This window comes from Trichosurus vulpecula, chromosome 3, assembly GCF_011100635.1.
Source record: "Trichosurus vulpecula isolate mTriVul1 chromosome 3, mTriVul1.pri, whole genome shotgun sequence".
NCBI classification, from domain to species: Eukaryota; Metazoa; Chordata; class Mammalia; order Diprotodontia; family Phalangeridae; genus Trichosurus; species Trichosurus vulpecula.
The window spans coordinates 309,168,212-309,189,708 of NC_050575.1; the positions used below are offsets into that span (position 1 = coordinate 309,168,212).

General features: G+C 37.6%; 1 protein-coding gene across 1 annotated transcript in view; it reads right to left on the reverse strand.

Moving 5' to 3' along the window:
• UNC5D (unc-5 netrin receptor D) overlaps positions 1-21,497 on the reverse strand; it is a 368,330-nt gene that overhangs the window by 44,142 nt on the left and 302,691 nt on the right. Inside the window, exons 13-14 of the mRNA XM_036750002.1 lie at positions 15,970-16,197; positions 2,020-2,169 (exon numbers count right to left, since the gene is read on the reverse strand). Coding sequence (XP_036605897.1) covers positions 2,020-2,169; positions 15,970-16,197 — 378 coding nt within the window. The remainder of the gene's footprint in view (positions 1-2,019; positions 2,170-15,969; positions 16,198-21,497) is intronic.

Below are 21,497 nucleotides of genomic sequence, written 5' to 3' on the forward strand. Positions count from 1 at the left end.
CTGACACAAGCTGAAATTTCCCAGGCCCTACAGAAATTGACTAACTGAAGATTGTAGGGCTGGGGTAGAAGTATGAGGAGAATGAGGAAGAGTATGTTGGAGTGCCAGAACCCAAGAAAAGTAAATTTAGTGGAAATAAAATCTCAAGGGATTCCTCCTTGTGCTTAGAAAGTTAAACTATGTCTCATCCCTCCAAAGCAGATACCTATGATTTTAAATATAAATATTTATATCTGTTCACTATCAACCTCCAAACTTCTCCATTCTGGTTGTACACATACATGGAGCAGCTTTACAAGGGTCTGACTTTTTGACTTTGAGCACCTCCAATGCGTCTTCTAACATTAGCAAGCTTTTGCATCCTCCTAGTTTCTTTTTTTTAAACAGGGAACCTACCAGAAAAAAAATCTCTACTCTCCATTATTGCTTAAATACTGTTGCAAGGTAATGGTTCTCTCATCAGAATTTTTATCTCTAAGCAGTAAACTTCATAGTTATTTTGGACTGATTCATTCATATTAGCTCCAGTGACATATGGCCCTTATAACCCATAAAGATTAATACAGAAGGATTTGCATGACTATCAAGACTTCTTTTAACAACACCCTGAAGTTCAATTAGGAGCTGAAACTCTGAATAATGCTTACTGGATAACAGAGACATCCAGGTCTTATACACCACAAATAAGACATTTATTCATAGAAAACTATTTTTTCCAAAAGGAAATGTGCTGATCCATTTAAAAAAAATATTCTAGGCTAAATTCGTTCTTGATGCTTTGAATACACTAAGAATTCATGATAAGGTGACAATTCCCCAAAGTAATTTATGATGTCTATAGAAATAAACAGAAAATAAACTTTGTATTTAGCAAACTGTCAAATATGGAAGTACTGAATTTGATACATTCAGAATGTGAAGGGTTCACCTTTCTCCTCAATCTCACAGCCTAGGCAGAGTTTTCTCTTCATGGTTCAGTCCATTTTTATTCTGACAGGCTGGCATAGCTTGTACATGGTTTAGGAATAGAAATGATGCGAAAAGTGAAAACATAGCCAAACCACTGTGCCATGCAGGTAATGGTGACAGGCAGAGCCAAGAGATCAGAGGTCCTCGTGTGACATAAGTCAGCTAGAGACATCACACACATCCGAGTTACATTTGCCTCTGTTTTGAGGATCTGTAACTGTCAGGCTCTCTGATACTTTGCAGTGATTTTAATGATCATTTTTAGGTTTCTTGATATTTACTATCATGTTCACCAGGTGACAAGGGGGGTTTCATGCTAAGCAACTGTTTCATACTAAGTAACAGTTTTTGAACATGGTATGAAGTCAACCCATGTACATCCTGAATAGCTTAAACCCTCCTCAGAGTCTGATCTAGGGTGAATATCAGTGAACAATAACATATTTACATCTCTAATGTTTTCATTGGGAAGCACAAGACTAGAAAACAGCCTTCTCTCTCTTATTTTACTTCTGATTCATTCCTTTCTTGCTTGCTTATTTCACATGATAGCAAATCCTTCAAAGGTTTGACATGATATCTATTGTTTTCTACCCAAAGCAAGCAGTACAGTCATGACTTGGACTCATGACTACATCAGTATTCTTCAACTTTTCAATGAAGCTAGAAAAAGAAATGGATGGATGGATGGATGGATGGATGGATGGATGGATGGATGGATTACAAAACATTTCACCATTAGTAGCTAGGTTGGCATGTGAGTTGGAATGGAGTAGCAACTTCAACAGGAGGGAAGGAGGGAAATGTTTTATCTGACAAGCACTTTTTAAATGCATCTACTGCCTCTGAATTTATAACATGTTTTGTTCCTGTTGTGTCTCTAAAATTGGTACATTTCCACGACCGTGTTGAGATTAAACCCACACTTTTTATAACATGGCAGAGCAAGGACAAGGTGGATCAAGGGGACCTTCGTTGAGATTTTGTGAATGTTTTTGCTGGTCAGTGTGGAACAGCTTGTGTTAAACAAAACAATTGGTAAGTAAGTACCTGGCATGCAGTAAATGGTTTAATTCTCCAAAGGAAAGGGGGGATATCGAGGACAGAGATCTGAAGACTAAAGGTGTTCCCTTTGAAATGCAGCAACTTTGGTTCTTCCAGTAGCTGGCCCCCTTGATGCCTTTCATCTGAAACCACTTCCTACAGAAGAGGAAGAAGAAGGCAGAGGGAGAGAAGGAAAGAGAGAAAGAGGGAGAGAGACAATGAAAAATTCAGTTTCATAAACATTTTTCATTGACAAATACATATAACAACTATGATGATGAACAGAGAAAGAATGAGCACATGCTCCTTATACATCTGTGCCTATACTAAAGGCTGTCTAAATTGAGAACTCTGGCAACAATTGTACCTAACAGAGGAAAGCAATAATGATAGTAATAGTTAATTAGGCTATTGTTTGTCCTTTTCACAATAATAACTTCCACTGTCAAGGATGATTCCTTTATTTTTTTTAAGAAAATCACTCTGCCATTATTAAAGCTACTAGGACTAAAGAATTCCCAATAATGCAGATATATTTCTGCAAGTATCATTGAATTTCACTTAACAGCAGGGACTTAGGTCTAGTCAACACTTTCATGTTGGAATGTGCCTTTAACTGATCTGCTCTGGTTGACAGAATCTCTTCATTTACAATTCCCCTATATCAAGGAAATTATTTCTACTCCCTATTCCTATCAATGTTTATTTATATGCATATGTATGTACACACATATATTTATACACACATATATACATACATATATTGTTCTCATAAGTTTTAATCTTTTTAGGCCTATATAGATTGAGTAGTGGCTAATGTTCGTATTTGGGAAGAAAAATTGATAACATTCACAGATCTTCCCAAATTTTCATATGTGTACAAAGGGCAGTAGATAATAAGAAAAAGAGAAATCAATATTTCTTTAGCCAGTTTTAACGTAGGAAGAAACAGAAAAGAAATTTGTCCTAGAAAGGTAAAGTGAAATATAAATATAGTCATCTAGTTCACGTGTACTTTTTCGTTTACGGAAGGGGGCAGGGAGAACATTATTTTACATCTATGGCACATTCACATGTATTCTGACATAGCACAGGCAATCAACAAACTGTTTTTTGCTAACATCTCTAGAGCTGGGGGCTCTAGAGCTAAGGCCCATCAGGGAATGTTGAAGAGGTATGAGATGTTTGCTGTGCCACTAAGTGCCTCAAACTGTGTGATTCTGACTAAAAGCACCTTAGGAGATTAGGGATCTTTTTAAATCAGTGTTTTAGGACTACTTTCATTTATATGCCATACTTTGCTAACAGATGTGGGCTGAATGAGAAAAACCCAAGTCGTAGAGTTATATAATCCTAAATTTCCGGCCTGAAGAAGAATACCAGAGGCTTTCAAGCCTGACCTGTACTGTAACAGGAAACTCCTTAGCTTGAAATCTTCTAATCATTTTTGCAGTTAAGCATCTCAGTGGCTAGAACCCTAGACCTGCGGGCTTTAAGACTCGAGTTCAAATCCAGCCTTAAACACACACTGCTATAAGACCCTGGGCAAGTCACTTAACCCCTGTCTGCCTCATTTTCCTTATCTGTAAAATGAAGAGAATAATAGCATCTGCCTTCTAGGGTTCTTGCAAAGATCAAATGAGATGATATTTGTCAAGCATTTAACAAACTTCAAAATGCTATGTAAATACTAGCTATTTTTTTAAAAAGGTAATGTTTAAAAATACATTTTGATACCTTTATATGATATGTAGGATATTTTAAAAATGGAAACAATATTTTAAACATAGCAATTCTGTAGTTCCAGATAACTCAGATTCCAGGGATAAAGTTACCTTGAATGGTCATATTGGGGAATTCATTCATTTATGGGTTAGACTAGATGGCCTGTGAGGTCCATTCATACTCTCAAATTCTAGACTCCATGATTCTGTCATCTCATCCATTCATTGCCTATCATCAGAAACATCCTAAACAAATCCATCTTCATAAAATCATAAAAATAAAAAAGATACTAGAATATTAGAGTTGGAAGTGATTTCAAAGATCATACAATCATATTTAAAATGAACAAAATAATTAAAATATGTACTCTTTAGATGTTTATATACATATATAATATGTAGGTATAGGTATATGCTAATACAGTTCAATTTTCCACATGTATTGATGAATTTCACATACCTAGCATTTCACTTGAGGGGTTTAGGCCTAAGAGATGGCAATCAGCACACCTGGAGGGTGGCCAAAAATTTCTCTGATTTTTCTTAGTTCAGCCTTTTTTTCATTACACCACAATTTTAGACCAATGAGAATTTCACCTCCATTTATTTGTTATCTACCAATGAACTGTTACTTATTATCAGTGAGTCATTGTTCTCTTTTTAAAACCAGCCAAAGATGTGCCAGTTTCCTTATCTTCATAAAGGGTGTTATTCTCCAACTTTCTATTTCAATCTTGATGTTAACTCTAACCTTGATGAATTTTACAAATACTTAGTATTTACTTTGCACAAGATGCTGGGGTCACAAAGACAAAATGGCACAGATCTTGCCCTCAAGGAATTTAAATTTCCTATTAAATATATGTGTATTAAATTGATGTTTTTGCTATTCCTTTTAATCCCATCAAAATCCACAGCCCTCCAAACTAGAAGATGGTAGAACTGACCTTCTGATTAGTACTACCAAATAACAGGAAGAGAAATTTTTCATAACATCCATAATATGCACAAAAATATATACATGTATAGATATAGATACAGATTCAAATGTAGATGTAGATATCAATATTGATATCAATATATTTAGTTGCAGGGACCCTTAAAAATCTTCTAGAGCATTTTATGGGAGGAATGGGATATACCAGAGGTTCAATTCTATTCAGCAAGCATTTATTGAATATATTCTGCAAAGTACTATGAAAGGGAAGCAGGATTAGAAGGGAGAAGAGAGAGGTAATAGTAATAACTCCTTTAAAGTCTCAAGTTTGAGACTTTCTAAATTTGAGATTTCTGAAATTGGATCTTCTAAAGGAGGAAGGGAATTTCCCAATGCAGAATACTCCTTGGAGAATGTAAAGGATCATTTTCATAATTCCATCTCAGAACACTACTCAGGGTGGGAAGAAAAATGATGAGTTACTTGGATAGTGTGGGAGAGTATGAACCACAGGGTAGTACTGGGATTCGAGGGAAAAGAATTTTACTAGAATGTTTAAAGGGTTGTCACTGTGGGAACAGGTTGGCTATCTGAGTGCCTTATATATTTTAATGGGGCACCCAAGTGGTTTAGTGGATAGAGTGCCAGGCCTGAAGTCAGAAGATCTGAGTTCAAATCCATCCTTAGAGCCTTACTAGCTGTGTGACCCTGGGCAAGTCACTTAACCTTGTTTGCCTCAGTTCCTCATCTATAAAATCATCTGGAAAAGAAAATGCAAATCACTCCCATAATTTTGCCAAGAAAACCCCAAATGGGATCATATAGAGTCAGATATGACTGAAACAACTGAACAACAACAAATGTATTTTCTGCACCTGTATTTGGACTGTTACGGGATCTTTGTGTCTTCTGTATTTGTATGGAGCTAAATAAAAGTTGCCTTGTACTTGGTATGTGTTTAGTATCCTTAGTGCTTATGGGGGAGCTAGGAACTTCATTTACCAATTTTGGGAAAACAGATAGAGACTTGACTGAATATATTAAGAAAATCCCAGAGCAAAAAATGCCTGAATATAATAAGAAAATCCTGGAGTAATTCCGGTGGAAATAAGACAAAAATAGTAAATTTTTCTCTTAAAGTCTGTTCCTAGGATTAGTATGGATCCATGTGGGCCCAAAATTTTGGAAGTGAGGGGAGGAGAAGTGAATCTGGACTATGGGTTAAAATGATACCTTACTTTTATATAGTGGCTTAAGCTTTTTCAAAAGCACTTCATTCATAACAAAAGTGAAAAATGAATAAATGGCAAAGATAATGACCTTGGCTGTCATCATCTCCTATAAAATTTTAATAGATATAAAGGTCATCACACAAAAGAGGCCATAAGAGCCTAGAAACCTCCTTGGCAAACAAGCATTCAATCTTCTTGCCAAGCAGAGAGAAATGGTAGCCAAGGGCAACAGTGGCTCAGAATACAAACTCATTTGTAAAATGTTAGAAAGGATCAATCAATTGATTAACCAGTTAACCAACATTTATTAAATGTCAATCCCATTCCTTACCTGGGAATTCCCTATAGCAATGAAATCAAGGGTCCTAAGCCCATTCCCATTCCTATCATGTGTCAGGTACCATTTTAAATGCTGGGGATGAAAAGGCAAATGTGAAAAAAAACCAATCATAAGAGAGGAGTATGATGATTAATGCTTAACAACCGGGTCTTGGAGGGGAGAGGGAGGGGGTACCACACAACATATTTTAAGTTTAATTTGCATTATTAACATTTTCTTCATCATTTTATTGTCTAGTCAATTAAGAAAACAATAAATCAAGTTCCAATTTGTGGCATTTGCCTATTTCTCAGGTGTAAATGCTCACAGCGAAAATTTTAAAAATGGCTATTGAGTGGATATGGGCTGGCTTTAGCACATTCCTGGACAAATGTACAGTTATCCGTTCCATATAGTGACCTTTCCCATCATGGTTTTGATATAGCATAGGTCAGCATAAGAAATCAAATGGGAATTTTGGGGCAGTTTTGCAGAAGCTACAGATGACACATGAAGGCCAGCAGATGACATAGAACCTATGACCAAATACTTAACCTAAATTTTACAATGAGGTACTGTAAAGACCCCATAAAAGAAAAAGAAAAAATTCAGCCTTCCCTGGTACAAAGGGAGGGCCAAAAAATGTATGTGGATTTTCCAGATTGTGGTGGTGCCATTCCTCTAATCCCTGTAATGTGGAAGGGATGACTGTGTTACTAACAAACAACCCACTTCTTCTTTGAAGAAAGCCTGATCCCATCTTTCTGAAAAGAAAGTATCTCATATTTATTACCAAAAGATGAGAATACCACTGACTCTTTTAAATATAGATCAGTTATCTGATTATGTATTTTAGGCAAAGCATTTACAACTTGTTTTACTCTAAAAAATTTATAAACATATGCCTTCCCTCAGTGGGTTTATATTCTATGGCATGGTAAAGTGCTACAATTCTGTGTAGCAAAGAAGCCACAGACTAGATTGGTGGTCTTGAAATACATTTTTGATCACAAACCCTGATCATTTTTTGTTTTTAAGAACATTGGCCTGTAATATAATTATATTTATTTATACATTATTTATACCTACTAATATGCTCATAATTATTTATTCTATAATTATGTGGAATTGTATATATTTATATAAATTTCTATGAAATAGAAATTTTGAAAGGATGAAAATAAGGACCAAGTAATACTTGATCCTAGATTTAGTAGGAAGTCACCAGAGTTTAATGAGTAGGTGAGTGTTATGGTCAGTCCTGTATCGCACTTGTGTGGAGGATGATTTGGAGAGGGGAGAGACTTGAGGAAGGGAGGCCAATTTGGAAGTTGTTATAAAAGTCCAGGTGAAAGGTGATGAGGGCCTGACCACAAGTGATAGCTGAGTGAATAGATAGGAGACAGATGTGACATATAGGGTAGAGGTAGAAACAAGAAATTTAACAGTTTATTGGACATGATAGAGATTGAGGAATATAGGATGATGCTAAAATTATGAACTGGCATGTCTACAAAGATAGTAGCATCCTAGACAATAATAGGGAAATTTAAAGAGGGGGTGGGTCTGGCAGGGAAGAGGGGAAAGATAATGTAACTGTGTGAGGCCAATCTGTGATACCAATATCAAAGCATCCATGACTGACCATGTTGTGTGCCTCCCTCTGTCCTACCCAAAAGGACAAGCCAGAATGGGGTTCTTACTCATCTTCCAACAGATGCCTTTCACAGTCAGAGGGGATGGAGGTGGTTTTGGTGAGAGAAGGATGAATTTTACCGATATTTATACTGTTCCTGCTATGGAAACTTGGTTAGCTTATAACTGATGCTAGGGGTCAACTTCAGGCTCAGAAGTGGGATAATTAGAGTTTAGAGAGTAGAGGAAGGAAGCTGTAGGAGAGTGTTAGCAGATTTGGGTAGGTATGGTTGTGTTGGAAATGTCATGTGATGGTTATTGTGGGGAGAGTCAGGATGAGACCACTCCCCCCCCCACTTCATATTGGAGAATCATATATCTTTTGAGTCTAGGCCATAATTACATATTTTAGAGACTGGTCTATATAACTGTCAGAGCTCCATTTTACCTTCACCCCAGCTCCAGCACCTAGGGCTGAAATGAATGTAAAATGAATCAGATTATAAGTGTCTTGAGGATTAGAGAATGCCAAGTCTTTCTTGGCTCTGAAGAACCTCCTAATCTCACCAGTGCAGAGAAAATCATACTCTAACGGAATCAAGTCCATCTTTAAGGCTAGATCTTTGGTGTTGCCCAGAAAGGATTAAGATAGAGGAGAGATGGGATAGGAAAGATCAGCATAATTCTCCCTCCTGAGGCGTAGGAGGTGATAAAAAGGAGAAGGAAAATGACTGCTTGTAAGGTAATGTGGGTACTAAGTGAAAGAGTTGGAATTCGAATTCAAATTTTCAGACTTTTATTTTGGTGTCCCATTTTCAAGTTATTGGGATTACCGTGGAGAAGAGGGATATCTCTCAAGTCATTCCTGCCTTTCTTGAGGTTTCCTATCTTCAAAGATGTGACACTATTTTGATCATCCTATGCCTAACTTCTGTTTGTTAATTCAGTCTTTTTTTTCAGATATAGACATCTGACTTATTGAAATTAGAAGCTGGAACCTACAGCAGGCTCCTGATTGCCACTGAACAGTAACAAACATAGAAGCTTTCTTTTCTAAGGCCCCACATGGCAGTACCCGGTTAAAGAAACCCGACCAGCAGAACCTTATCCTTGGTTACCCTCACCAAGCTTTTTATATTGATTGAATGAGAGATGGGCATGGATATTAGAACATGCTTTGGGGATGTTGAAACAGTCAAGGTGAATTTACATATTTATAAGACAAAACTGTTTGAACTCTAAAAGAAAACACAACAAAATATAATGTTGCTGTGGTGGTTTTTTTTTCTTTAAATGAGTTACCTGAACAATATTTCCCAAGGTTGCATTATTGATAAACACAAGAAGTGCATCTCTAGGAAATCCTTTGAAATTAGATTCTAAATCCACATTAATTCCAAGTAAGTAATGAATATCAAGAGGTATGGCTAGCAGTACAAGAGATGGATGACAGAACCGACTCATTCCTTTATAAGACGGGGTGAGTGCTTAATTCCTTGACATTACTAAGTCAGGATTTGTTTAGGTTTGGAAGGAGGAAAAAAATAGAATTTGCAAATGTCAGAATATACTACTATTCTTCAACCTCTGGGCTGAATTTATCAGAAGAAAGGAAAGGGACATCAAACAAAAACATGGCAGCTCTAATTATTCATAGAAACACAGAGCCAGAAAGGATGAGAGGTCATTTAGAACTCTTCATCCCTCCTCACCTTCAGAAATAATCACATAACCTATTCCAAGCAGCAGGAAACAAAATAGGCACTAGATTTCCATAAATAGGAACATTTTTATAATTATCCCATGAAATGAACCAACAATCATTGTACAAACTGTGAATGATTCCCCCAAGCAAATTATATGAACAGGTAGCACTCCTTGTGTAAAACTGATCTTCCCCAATGGCAGGTTTGAATATTTCTACTCACTCCCATTCAATAAACTCCAATGTCTCCCTGTTACCTCTAGGATCAAAAATAAAACCCTTTCCTTGACTTTTAAAGCTTTTCCTAACCTGGGCCCTTTCTTTCAGTCTTCCTTCACCTTAATTCTCCTCCATTACTCTATGATTCAGTGATAAGGGCATCCTGGTTTTTTCTTGTACAAGATACAAAATTTCCTATCTCGGAGCATTTTCCCTGGCTGTTCCCCATACCTGGACTTTTCTCCCTCCTCATTTCTGTCTTCTGGTCTCCTTGATTTCCTTTCAGGTCTCAGCTAAAATCCCACCTTCTACAAGAAGTTTTCCCTTGTCCCCCTTAGTGCTGATATGTTCCTTCTGAAACTACTCAAAATTTATCACATACATATATACATATATGTGTACATATACATGTGTATGTAAATATGTATGTATATGTGTCTATATCAATACATCTATATGCCATTCTTTATATCCCCAGTACTTAGTGCAGTGCTTGGCACATAGCAGGAACTTAGCAAATGTTACTTGATTAAATGGCTGACCTCTGGGTCTGTATCCCAGGCTAGTCCTCAGAGAGCAACTGACTAGTACTCACTCATAGTTCTAGAAATAACCCTGGGAGTTGCTAGGATTTCTAGTATTATTGTGCCCCCATCAGTGTGTTTTTATCAGTCAAACCTCATTATACCCTTTTAGGAAGAGTATATGTTAAGTGAATATAGCAAGGAAAGTCATTACAAAAATAATCCTTCTCAAACTAGTGGTACACTCTCTTCTTATATACACAAGGTCCCAGAAGAGAGTGTGATCAAACTTACAGCAAAATATTAGTGAGGGGCAAGTGGAAGGAACCCATTTGCCAAAGGCATAGCTCATAGCTCCTAGTTACTGGGAGTCCTTTTTTTCCCTTTGGGGATTCCTCATTAACTTCCCCTTTGATGGAACTTGCTTCTGGGCTCTGAGGGTCAATGCCCTTTTAGAATCCCAAAGCTACCTTTCCTTAGTGTGTCCAGTTTGTCCTCAGAGTGTCTCTCAACCCTTGATGCAGATTTTGACTTCAATCACTGCTTCTCCAGGGATGTCGCTACTCATCCAACTGCATCTCTGGGTCTTCTGACTTATTCTATATTTAGTTGGCTTTTTTTCAGTAGACTTCCTGTTTGTCTTCATTATGTCTTTCTCTACTTCCAGTCAGACATATCATTTCCTATTAGTTCAGTCTCTTCAGTAACATAGTTTATGGAGAGAGTGAAGGAAGGAGAGGGAAGCAAATTCTCTTCCCTTAAAAAGTGTTTCTCATCCAAGGACCTAGAACCTTCAACTCCTAATTTGAAGTCTTTTTCCACTTAACTGTCTCCAAACTAACTTGCTCTTTTTAGATATAGCCCAAGAGGTGTTACGTGGTGCTCATTCGCCAATCACAAGGCATTTCCTGGGTGGTATCACCTATCTTTATATAATAATCCCAAGCCCTTATGATACCTTCGAACTGACCAATGTATTATCCATTTTGTTGAAGGACTGATTTAATCAAGATGCTAGGGTTTCTATGATTATTAGGGGTTGACCTCTACCCTTACACATATAGTATGTTAACCCTTCAAAGCAAACAATTATGATCACATTTTAGTAATTGATAAGCTGGAATATATCTAGCAGAGGGTTACTACAGTGTGATGGGTCTCAATTTTATACTGTATAAGGATCCTATAAGGATGATCTTCACATTCTTCTATATTTCTAAGATTTTCAAAGTGTTATCCTCAACAACCTTTGGAGGGAGATAATGCAAGTATTATCATTGCTATTTGGTAGATGAGGAACCTGAGGCACAAAGAGTTTAAACAACATTCCATTGCTCTCTTGGCTATGAAGAGCCAGGAAATGTCAGAGCCAGGACTCAAACTCAGGTCTTCTGACAAGATCAAGGTTCTAATGACTGGTATTAACCTTTCTGTCCAAGTGAAATTTTCTTCTTTGTGGAAAGCACAGTTCTGGCTGGGCATATTTTTGGTTCAGGTGCCTATTTTTTTAGGATGTAAAATATTCCCTGCTATAGAAAATCAGCTGTCACAACCAGCCTTGCCTCTATTCCCAAAGGATGACAAGTATTTCTTTACAGCCAGAGTTGTGGCAAACTCTAATGCAGACAATTTTTGCAGAAATATCCCATGAAAAATACATACTAATTTTGATTAAATACCCAAGGGCTCCATTGGAATTATAGAAAATGAGTTAGTACTGGATACACAATCATCAGCTCTCTCCTACAGAAAGAGGGAGAGAGGGGAAGAGGGAGAGGTAGAGAAAGGAAGAGGAGAGAGAAAGAGAGAGAGACAGAGAGATACAGAGAGAGACAGAATAAGAGAGAGAGATACAGAGAGAGAGATACAGAGAGAGACAGAAAAAGAGAGAGAGAGAGAGAGAGAGAGAGGGCTTTTGGATATTCCAAAACGAAATGTGCTTCCCAGGTGCTGCACAAAGTATAGCAGTTTTAATGGGTCAGTTCCTCTTCAAGAAAGTATTTTTTTGAAAACTTACAAATTCATGTTAAATAGCTACAAACAATGTGTATAGAAATGGTCCTGGAACAAGGCTGATAGCTCCTCAATTTTCTGAAAAATAGAAACTGAGAGCCAGGTCTTGGATTCAGGAAGTTATGTGATCATATCCTGCTTCTGAAAAACACTTGTTTTATGACCATGGACAAATCACTTCATTTCTCATACCTCCAAGCTGCTCTCTAAGGCTAAGCTGCAGACAAGCCACAGATCTCTATTGGAGTTTCTGTATCGGGGATGTAGTCCTATACAGCAACGAAATCACAGATTTGGATGGGAAAAAAAAGAAAAAGAAAGGAGGATATGAGGGAGAGAGAGAGGAGAAAGAGGGAAGACAAGGAGGGAGGAAAAGCAAGAGAAGGACAAGAAGAAGAGAAAGACAGAAATCCAGAAAGCCTAATCATGGGCAGAACCAAGAATAAAGAAAAGAAAAATGTACTGTTAGACTTGGGCTCAAGTAATTTTGAGCTCACACCTACTCTAAATTCAATGGAAATAACAAGAGAGAAAAGAAGACTGGGGTGCAGGTGGGGGCAATGATTACTATCTTCCAATATCTGAAGGGCTATTATATGAAAATGAAAATTAGTTATAACTAAGAACAATGGTGCTGTGGTCCAGGATGCTACGGTGGGGGACATTTTGTTGTTGTTCATCCTTTATTCTAGAAGAATAGCAATGACATCATGAGGGTGATGTCTTGACTTGAGTTTGAATTGGATTTAAGTGAGGCAGAGCTGCACAAGGTCATCAGCCTCACTCTCACCTCCAGAATCATCATAGGCCATTGGTAAGACAAAAGTCAAGATGACTGGCTATGGCCCCAAAGCAGTGGGTGACCTTGGCCTTTCTAAATTAGTACCTTAGAGCTATTTGACTCTGCCCAGAACATTCTGAATTAACTCTTCATGTCCCCTTCCCTCTCTACGGTTCCCTTCCCAAGGCCTTTATGAACCAGGATGTTGTGAAACAAACCGAGGCTGTTTAGATAAAGACCACTCAATGTATTATGTAGGAGGCTTCTGAGACCCTAGAGAACTTCCTCTCAGGCTGATTTTACCTGTTGGTTTTACTGAACTTGTTGTCATAGACGATGGAGTGAAGATGTGCTCATTTGTACCTATGTGTAGAAAAGTGTTTATCTGAAATCTCAGGGCCTGGGTGATTCATTGAATCAGCTATTGTACATCTGGGGCAGATTGGTAGAGGTTGTAAGTGAGATTTCAGTTAGATACTAGCGGGGAGGAGGCAGAACTTCACTAATTAGCTTTCCAAAAGTAGTTGGCCTGGGAAGAGAGTAAATTTTCTTTCCTGGAGGGTTTAAATTAGAAGCTTGTATGATCACTCACTGAAGATATTGTAGAGAGAATACTAGTTTAAAATGCAGGTTGTACTAGACTGTCTCTGAAGTCCTTTCTAGCTCTGAGATTCTTTGATTATGTGATGTAATAATTCATCAATGAGCCAGAAAAGATAGAAATTCTTAAATTATTGTTCAGTGGCTAATGATTAATTAATGAAATAATGGTGAGTTGTGGGCCATTCTGGTTTTTTTGGCAAGTACTCACTGCGTACCTACTAAGTACCAAGTTCTTCATCCTTACTGTTTATGAAAAGTGTGTCCTCCTCATCCCCACCCCCCACCCCCACCCCCAATAATCCTTGGATTCTAAGTTCTGAAAAGTGAAATGGAGGGTGACAGTTCTAAGACAATAAATGTATGTGAGAATCTGTCATCTAATTTTGAGTTTCTCTACACTACCAAATGGTGCCTTTGCTAGAAATATACATGCTGATGGCTGAGAAAAGAATAATTAATACACCTTTCGCATACAAACCTGGAAGCTGGAGAATAAACAAGGAACAGCTTTGGAGAACACAAAACACTAACATATCACCTTCATTTATTCCTGCTTAGTGTTCAGGCACTGTCTCATTTCTACTGGTAAACATGTGTTTTCTAGCTTGCTGTCTTAAAAGTCAGAGATTGAATAAATATTCTTTGAGATAAACTTAATGATCCAGGCCTAAAATAGTAGGAATGCAGAATAAGGTATGACAGAAGAGGTATGACTTTTATAGAGACACTAAACATGCACAAATGTTTTCATATTATCCTTGGAGCTATTAATAGGCCTTTGATTTCTACGACTAGTTCATTTAAGATGAATTTCACATGATTAAATACAACATAGACGAAAATGAACCTGTGTCCATTGCTCAGTTCAGTGTATAAAATGACTACATAGCTACAGGCATAATTTGTGATATTTAATATAGAACCTGTGGGCTTAATTACCTCCACTTCGGTCTTTTCCATACACAGGCCCTAATTAGAAAAATACATACTCATATGTATGCACACACGGGCACACACACACGCACACACATCGTCCCTGCACCTAATGCTCTCTTGACATGTTCATTTATGTCTGAGTTTTTACCAGAACTATAATTAGATAAGTACCACTCTACGGAAGTACTACAATTGGTCCTGGGGTAAGTAGGAGGAAGCAAACTTTCAAGTGGGATTAAGGAGAGGTACACTGGGTATTGAGAGAGAGGAAGGGAGGGAGGGAGAAAAGGAGGGAGGGAGTGGGAGAGAGATAGGAGAGACAGAGAGAAAGGGAGAGGGAGATGGATGATGATGGTTAGGGGATCACTGCTGGGGAGTCTATGTTTTAAGGGGATGAAGGTGGGGGCGATTAAGGGAGGCATTTAGCCTAACCCTCTACCTGGTAGCTTCCAATTTCAACCAATTATTCTTAGTTTATTCTTGGTAACTGTAGCTTTCATGCTGCAGCAGGAATGTGTTCAGTGCTCTCTAAATTCGGCACCCTGGGACATAGCTCTAAGTGTGTATGTATATAGGTGCATGTGTACACTTATATGTAGACACACACAGACATATTACACACACATTTGGGTGCCTGCAAGTGTATGTGCACAAATACCTATATGTGTGTATATACTTATATGTATACACAATATAAATACATGCATATATTTGGGAGCCTCTCTGTGAATATATGTGTTTATATACACATGTGTATATACACTTATATGTATACATGCATATATACCAATATATGCGCATATCATTGGGGGTCTGTAGACATATATGTGTATATATGTATGTGCGTGTATATATATATTATATATATACATATACATGCACATATACATACACACACATATATATATGATATATTTAATAAATAGTGCTTAATATACACTGTTTTTTTATACTGTCCCCTTTCTACTTCATACGTTGAAATCTTACTTATTTTTTATATTCCAACTCAGATGCCATTTCATTTGTGAAATTTTCTCTGATCTCAAACCAGTAACCTTATTTTTTTATTTTATATTTGCATCTTTCTGATGCATCACTATATAAAATTGCCTATTTTATTTATTTCTGTATATATCTTATCATCTCCCAAAACTAAGTTTCTTGAGGAGAGACACCATATTTCATCTAACTTTGTATTTCTAGGCACTGGGATTGCATATAGTAGGTAGTTAATAAATGTCAGTCGGATGAATTTTCCATATATTTCAGGTGAGCAAAACCCATTTGCTGTTATGAAAACAAGAGAAGGGAAAAAAAAAAAGGCTAACCTGAAATGCACAAGGGGTGTTGTCCACACAATAGACTCTCAAGTTGTAATCCAAGGAGTTACATGACATGCAGCCAAAGACAGCCACTTTGAGTTGCTTCACAGCACAGTCGGTGATAGGTTCTCCAGCCAGTGCATATGTCCCAAAGCTGTCCAGGAGGACGTGACATGCAAATGGGTCCAAGAGGCAATAACAGGAAGTCGATTCATCCTCCACTGACATCACTTCCTGTTAGGAAAACAAACAGCACACGTGCGCGCGCGCACACACACACACGCACACACAAAGACTCTTTCAACTTTAAATTGACATGGTGTTTAAGATTCATTCTACAAGTCCACATTTTCCCCCCAGAATATTTTTAATGTTCTAATTGGCTTGATGCTTAATACAAATCTTTCATCAATCATGATAAATACATTAATCAGCAACTATAGTTATGGTTATGTATGGTGCAATGAATTTCTACTTAATAAGTAATAACAACAAAGTATAAGCAATTTCAGAGTCATTTTGAATGTCCTAGTATTCATATTTTTTTCTCAATGTCAAATTAAGAAACTGTCTTGAACATCAAAGTCAGTAAAGGAAATCATTACATTGGTCTGTTTCTGACCGCCTTTTTTTTTTGTTGTTTTTTTGGGTATCCATCAAGGTAATTCACATTTTCATCATTGCTTGTTTTGCCCTTCAGCATAGCAGAACCATTCATGAGGCCCCATTAATACACAGCTTGAGTAGCTTCTCCTGCTATATTTCACCACTAAGCTCTTAGCTATTTGCAGCTTGCTAGCACTGGAAAAACAGAAACCCAATGCCATCTCCCTTAACAACAAAACCTTCAGAACAAACAAACAAACAAAAGAGAAATGATGAATTAGTGAAATAACACAAGGAAAGGGAAACTACATGGGTAAAAAGTAAAGAATGTTTTAAAATGTCAAATGAATTATCATATAGGGTCATAAAATTCAGAGCTTCACAGACAGTAGATATGTAGTCGACACTACCCCCTTATTTAACAGATAAGGAAACTGAGTCTCAAAATGTTAAAGTGAGTTGTCCAAGGTCACACAGGTAATAAAAATAGTAGAGCTAGGATTCAAAGTGATTATAGGATTTAGACAACCTAGAAAGTACCTTAGAGATTATTGAGCCTGTCTACCACATTGTATGGAGGAAATTGAAGCCCAATCGTACGGAAGTAAACTAATGCAAGGTCACACAGGTAAGTAAGTAGCTGAGCCACAATTTTAAACTGGGTTCTCTGACTTCAAATCCAATTCCCTTGTGCTGCACTGCTCCTCAAACTAGGATTCTTTCCAAGCTATACAGGGTGTTCCTAAAGTCTGGACACATAGGCAATTGATGGCAATGTGGAGTTACTGCATCGAGTTCACATGAATCTTGCAAAGCGCATCAACCTTTTCATCACAAATGATGGAAATCATGTTGAAGATGTTATTTGTTAATATTCCAATTCAATAAAAATTTCTTCATTTCATTTCTTGAAAATACGCATTTTTGCCCACATGTCCAGACTTTAGGAACACCCTGTAATACTTCCTATTCTGTTAATGAAATTCATAGAACTCCCTATCCCAAGGAAACTTCTTCCAGATGTAATAGCAATGAGGGAATGGAAGTAGATGTATGTATGAATTCAGGAAGCAAAATCTTCAATCAGGAGATAGCTAGAATGCTAGGGATGCTCCTCTGAAGATGTAAACATGGTTTTGTTTTGTTTTGTTTTTTCTTAATAGATAATCTTTTCATCCATCCTCTTCTGAAAGCTTCTCCTGAAAGCAACCTCCTACTGCAGGTGGGAACTGGGTACTGAGTTCCAAAATGTGAATTACATTGCTTTCATGATAGCTAACTAATACAGATATGAAAACAGTCCTATTACACAGGAAAATCACAGACCTGTGTTTTCTAAGAATAATTGTGATGATGATAATTTGACCATGCCTGTCATTCTCTTCTTGGCTACTTAATATTGCCCTTTCTCCTTTTCCATTCTTTTCTCTCTCTTTCTCACACACATTTTTAAAATGACTAATATTTATTTTTTGTTTGTTTGTTACAAACATAGACATAACGTATAAATGCCTTTTTCATGCTGGGTTTCTTTCCCAATAACAAGAATATGATGAAACCAACAGAAAGCCAGGATGCATGATTAAGAAATGGCTTGTATGGACAAGTGTGTATCAATCAAACAATTAACAAGCATTCATTAAGTCCCTACTATGGTACAGGTCCTGTATTATTGTATGAGGAATACAAAGACAAAAGTAAATGCCCATGCTCTCATGGAACTTACATTCTAGGGGTAGGGTAGGGTGGAGAATGAATGAATGAATGAAAAGCATTTATTAAGTGTGTGTTAGGTATAAAGTACTGTCCTAAGCCCTAGTAACGCACAAATAGAAAAGTAGGACATTGCCTGCTCTCAAGGAATTCACCTTCTAATGGAGGAAACAACAAATATGGAACATTTCAGCTGCAAGTCAGATGGAAAAGTCCCATGCTTCTTAGGATACAGGAGGAAAAAAAACGGCAATGCCTTTTCTTTGATGTCATTTCCACCAATAAAATCATATTGGTGACAGATGCTAAGCCATTTAACACTGCCAAGGACATTGGTGTCAAGAACTTTCTTTTTTGGGTCTTCAATAGCTATGACTGCAGCATTTGTAGAAGCATTTACCAGGTTGCATTTCCACCAAGGGTTGGTTGCTTCCTAGGATGATGGCTGAGGGCACTGGGCTAGAAATATGGCTATTCCCAAGGCTCTTGGGTTGAGGATTTTGGGCTGTCTCCATCAGGTATTGAGAGAATATATACATGTGTACAATATATACTGGTTAATGTTGTATGTGTATGTGTTTGTATGTGTATAAAGTCACCAGCAGTTGCATCGATCAGGAAATGCTTCCTGCAGAATGTAGTACATGAGGCAAATCTTGAAGAAAAATAGGGATTCACAGAGACAGAGCTGAGAAGGGAGTGAACCCCAGGGCATGGGGAGCAGATAATACAAAGCAGAAGAGTGTGTGTGTATGTGTGTGTCCGTGTTGTATGTAGGCATGTGGGGGGAGAGAGGTGCATGGAACAGTAGGATTGACAGGACCACATACTGTGAGAAGGTGAGTAAAGTGCAGCAAGGCTGGTGAGGTAGGCTGAGGCTAGGCTCTGAAGGGATTTAAATGCCAAACAGAGGAATTTGTATTTGATCCCAGAGATCATAGTGAGTAACTAGAGTTTGAGTAGGGAATGACATTCAGACCTGTGCTTTAGGGAGATCACGTTGACAGCTGTGTGAAGGATGGATTTGAAGGAGGGAGATCAATTGGAAGAAACTATTGCAATAGTTCAGCCAAGTGGTGATGAATTAGGGGGAGGCTGCATGACAGAAGAAAGGAGAGCACATTCAAGAGATACTGGGGTGGCAGAAACAGTAAGATTTGGCAATCCATTGGTTATGGGGGGTTGGGGAGTGTAAGGAGGGAAGGATAACAGAAGATTCTGAACCTGGGGGATTATAAGGATGTTGGAGCCCCCAACAGAAATGGGGAAGTTTGGAAGTTGCTTGATTTTTTTGGGGGGGGGGCGGGGATGATAATGCATTCTGTTTTGGACATGCTGAATTTGAGATACCTATGGGACATTCAGTTTAAAATGTCCAATAATCATTTGAAGGCCTGGAGCTCAGGAGAGTGACTAGAGTGGAGATCAGACAGACAGATGAGAGATAGATCAAAGAAATATATATGGGTGTGTGTGTGTGTCTCTGTGTATGCACACACAGAGACACACAGAGACACACACACACACACACACACACACACACACACATACATCCCTCTTTTCTACATTTTCATTCTTCTGTCTTTTGCATTTGGCATTTTGACACTATTGCTCACATTCTCCTTTCTGTGTTTTTGTATCTCTACTCTGTCCTGGCTCTTGCCAAACCATGTGACCACTCCTCAGTATCCTTTGTTGGCTCATCATCTATATTATACTTCCTAACTATGGATGTTCCCCAAGCTTCTATCCTATGCCAGCTTCTTTTCTCTATCTTCTTTTGGTAACCTTGTCAGCTTCCTTAGTTTTAACAATCATTTCTATGCAGATAAACCCCAGATATAACTATCTCTATGTCATCTATATCTAATCTCCATTATCTCTCTTGATAGTCCCCCATCACCATTTGCTTGTTGGACACTTAAAACTGGATGTCTCAGGGACAACTCAAATTCAATATGTCCAAAGATGAACTCATTATTTTCTCTACCAAACTCACTCTTCTTCCAAATTTCCTTTTCTGTCAAAGGTATCATATTCTTTCAGTCTTTCAGGTCTATAACTTCAGCATTATCCTTGCCACATATATCCAATTAGTTGCTAAATCTTGCCAATTCTACTTTCAAAACATCTCATCCGTTCTATACCTTCTCTCCAGTCACATAGCTATAAACTTAGTTTAAACCCTTATCACACTTACCCAAATTAATGCAATAGCCATCTAATTGATCTCCTTACCTCAAATCTCTCGCCATTGCAGTCTATCTCACAAACTGCTGTCAAAGTAATTTTCCTTAGGCATAGATCTGACCATGTGACATACATCTCAGAAAAAAATCCAGTTTCCTATTGCTTCAAAAATAAGATATGAACTCCTCTGTTTGGCTTCTCAAGCCTTAAAAAATCTGGTTCAAACCCCTCTTTTCAGCCTCACTGAACATTTTTGCTTTGTGATCTAGCCAACATTGACTTATTGTTCTTTCTCACACTCAACACTCCATCTCCAATCTCCATGCCCTTGCACTGCCATTCCCCATGCTTGGGTTACACTCCCTCCTTACATCCGGTCAAGTGTCGCTCACTTCCTTTAAGATATAACTTAAGCACTATCTTCTATTGGTCAGTACAGCTCTCTGGCACTTAAATCCAATTCACCTGCATGTAACAGCATCACCTCTCTACTGCCACAATCCTTTTTGAGAATGAAGGACAAACGACAACAATCATCTATATAAATCCTTTTGTGATCCTCCTAACTGCTAGTATTCTCTCCAAAACTCCTTTATATTTTGTATACTGTTATATTTATTCACTTTAAATTTATGCTATACATACATATATATATATTTGTGTATCTGCATATACATGTATGTATTGTTTACATCATTAGAACGTAGGCCTCCTGTGAGTAGAAATTGTTTCAATATTTAGCGTTATTTATTTTATTTTTAATTTATGAAATAAAACAAGTATTTCTATAACATAGCAGGATGATAAAAAGATAATTGCACATGAAACTGCAAATCTATTATGTATACCTATACATGTATTCCTAGCACCTCCCTCAATGCCTGGCACATTCTAGGTGCTTCATGCTTGTTGATGGATTGATTAATATAAAGATCTTGGAATCATCTTCATAGAAATAAAAATGAAACTGATGATGTCACCAAATAAAAATTGTAGAGGGGGAAGAGAAGAGAACTTAGGATAAG